General features: G+C 55.5%; 1 protein-coding gene across 1 annotated transcript in view; it reads left to right on the top strand.

Annotated features, from left to right (window-relative positions):
* Positions 1–1,618: 1,618 nt before the first annotated feature.
* GMNC (geminin coiled-coil domain containing) overlaps positions 1,619–2,648 on the top strand; it is a 4,945-nt gene continuing 3,915 nt past the window's right edge. Inside the window, exon 1 of the mRNA XM_010573121.1 lies at positions 1,619–1,784. Within this exon, the coding sequence (XP_010571423.1) occupies positions 1,619–1,784 (166 nt within the window). The remainder of the gene's footprint in view (positions 1,785–2,648) is intronic.

The raw sequence follows: 2,648 nt of genomic DNA, 5'->3' as shown, positions 1-2,648 counted from the left end.
AGCATCCAGAGGCAGCCCAGTAAAGGGCAAAGGGACTAAACCAAACCAAGGAGGGCTGCGCTGAGCCTTGGCCCTTGTTGGAAGTGTTCCACAGAGCTTGTATTTCTTGTTAGTCAACAGATGCCCCCCGGCCACACAGCCACACGGGAGAGGGGTTGGCACCCAAAGAGTGTGGGTTATCAGAGCAGTTATCAAACATACTGTGCAGAGCTGGGGTTTAGGAAAGCTAAAGGGTGACCCAAGGCAGGGTGTGGTGTGGATATGGAGCATGAGCTCTCTTTAAAATATCTCTGTTGGAAAAAACATCATCAAGGCGGGAGATGGCAGTGATTTAATTTGACATAACTGCTAGTTTACCTTGAGCAGCAACCTAGGAAAACATGCCAGTCATAAAGGAATGGAAGGCAAATGGCCTGCTTGGTTTGTATTGTCCCCAAGTCTTGCTAATGGGGTAACAGCATTAAGCATCCTCCAGGGGAGAAACGAAAGACCATCCCGTATGCCAGCCTGGCCTGCCTTCGGCCCAGCCTCACCCTCAGCTGCCTGCAGATTGTGTCCGCAAGCGGGTCCGGTTACCTCCTTGAATAGCCCTTGCTGTGGCAGGAGGCAGGATCCTGACTGAAGAACTGCTTTGCTGTCAGCTTTATTCCCACCATCCCCTACCCTATTCAAAGACAGACCCTCAGTGAAGAGTTGTTTGGTTTGCTGGGTTTTTTTTGTTGGTTGGTTGGTTTTTTTTTTTCCCTGGAAGAAACTCAAGCCTATCTATGGATTTGAATTGCTGTGGAAATCTGGTGTGAATTAGAGGTGACTATATGCAGACAATCTCTGTCTTTCACACACTTGCATATGGCTTTTGCAGAATAGCCCATTATGACAGTGAATCTTATACCACTGTCACAGCATTTATATCCTGAGATCTTCTTCTGGAAGCCCGGGGCTTGACAGAAAACAAATACCCAATATAGCGAGACATTTGCAGGGGCTTGTCATTGCAGACCGCCTTGCTCTGAAACCTGCACTTTCTTCCTCAGAACTGTCCACAGAAGTGCTCTGAATCATATTTGCTTCTACACACCCCTGGGAAGCCATGGAAAACCCACTCCCTCAGCCAGGCATGTTGGACAAACTTGCCTCTTCCTGCTGGATTTTGCAACTGCAAACAAGGCTGGAAAACAAAACAAAACAAAACAAAAAACTCACCAGCAACACCAGCAGCCCTGCTCTGAACATGTGGGATGCTTCCCTGGATCCCTGCTCATTTCCTGGAGTGAAACTCAGACACACCAGTTCAGTGCTGTCCTGAAGCATGTAGAGGCTTTTTTTTCCCCCTGTCTCTCCTTCTTTTCTTTTCCCTCCTTCCTTGTGTTGATTTGTGGGGCCAGAATGACTTTGATTTCAGCAAGTTTGCTGTTTATTCACGTCACAAGTTTGACAGCTTTACACCAAATCAGATTGCTGGGTTTCAGGAGAGCTCTGAGGCGTCACTGGGAGCTCCTTTAGATTAAACTCGCCTCCCCGGTCTCCCCCCTCTCCCCCTCCTTCAGAGCCATTTAAACCTCTCTGGGGCTTTAACAGAAACGTGCTCCCAAGACCTGCATTTCATTCTGCCACTAACATGGTAAGTGCTCTTTGCATTTCTCTCGACCTGGAGGCAGAAAAGGAGAAGCTGGTCTCTTCGCCTTGGGGGCTTGCAGTAGGTTTCGTGCCCTCTTTAAGATGGGGAAGGAAGAGGGCTCTCCTCTACCTGCAAGAGCACTCTCTGCTGCTGTGCCTTCCCATGGGTAAGCAGATTCCCTGCTTGAGGCTCCAAGCTCTGCCGTTGCCTTGCAGAGATTTAGAGCTGCTGCAGATGGGGCTTATTTGGAGGAGGGAAAAGGGATGAATCCAGAGACAACCCCAGGCTTTGCTACTGTGCAGTCTGGGAGTTCCTGCAGAACTGCAGGGGCAGAAGAGAGTGCGAGCAGCCTGGAGGTGACTCTGCTGGTTTTGTGCTGCTTTAGAGCTGAATCGAGCCCCCGAGGTGGGAGGAACGGACTGGCCAAGGACAGCCTGGGTCCTCCCTTCACCTTAAACCCGTAAAACTCAGGACGGTAGTATTTCCCAAGGGACTGCAGGAAACTCAGCCACCTTCCTGGCATAGCTCTGCTCGGAGCCCCTCTGCTGCGGGGGGCTGCGGCGGGGGCGGCACTGCTCAGGGCTCAGCGGAGGTAGCGGGGCGGTGCGGTCCCCCCGGGGGGGGGGGGGGGAGGCGGGGACCCGGCACCCGGGTCAAGGCTGGGAGCTCCCACGGGGGCAGGCGGCGCGACAGGTACCCGAGCAAACCCCGGCTGGGACAGGAGCGGGAGGGGAACGCTTCCCCGCGGAGCGGGCACCAGCCCGCAGCGCTGGGATGCTTCTCGCCGGGAGAGCGGCGGGGCCGGAGCAGGGCTGACACCGTCTACCCCTCGGGGCCCGCCGCAGCCCGGCGGCTGGGGGGGAAACTCTCCGCCGAGCACCCCATCGCCACGGCCCCTTGCCTCCGCAGAGCACCGGCCGGCCGTGCCCGGAGCCGGACTTCGCCGGGGGCCCGGGCTGCCCCTGGTCCGCCCCCGCCGGGGTTTCCAAGGAGACTTGGGCCGCCGTCTGCGCCGCGGAGCCGCCGCCGC

The sequence above is a fragment of the Haliaeetus leucocephalus genome, unplaced genomic scaffold (genome assembly GCF_000737465.1).
Source record: "Haliaeetus leucocephalus isolate CR32 unplaced genomic scaffold, Haliaeetus_leucocephalus-4.0 Scaffold362, whole genome shotgun sequence".
NCBI lineage: Eukaryota > Metazoa > Chordata > Aves > Accipitriformes > Accipitridae > Haliaeetus > Haliaeetus leucocephalus.
This window is presented reverse-complemented; position numbering and strand designations above follow the sequence as displayed.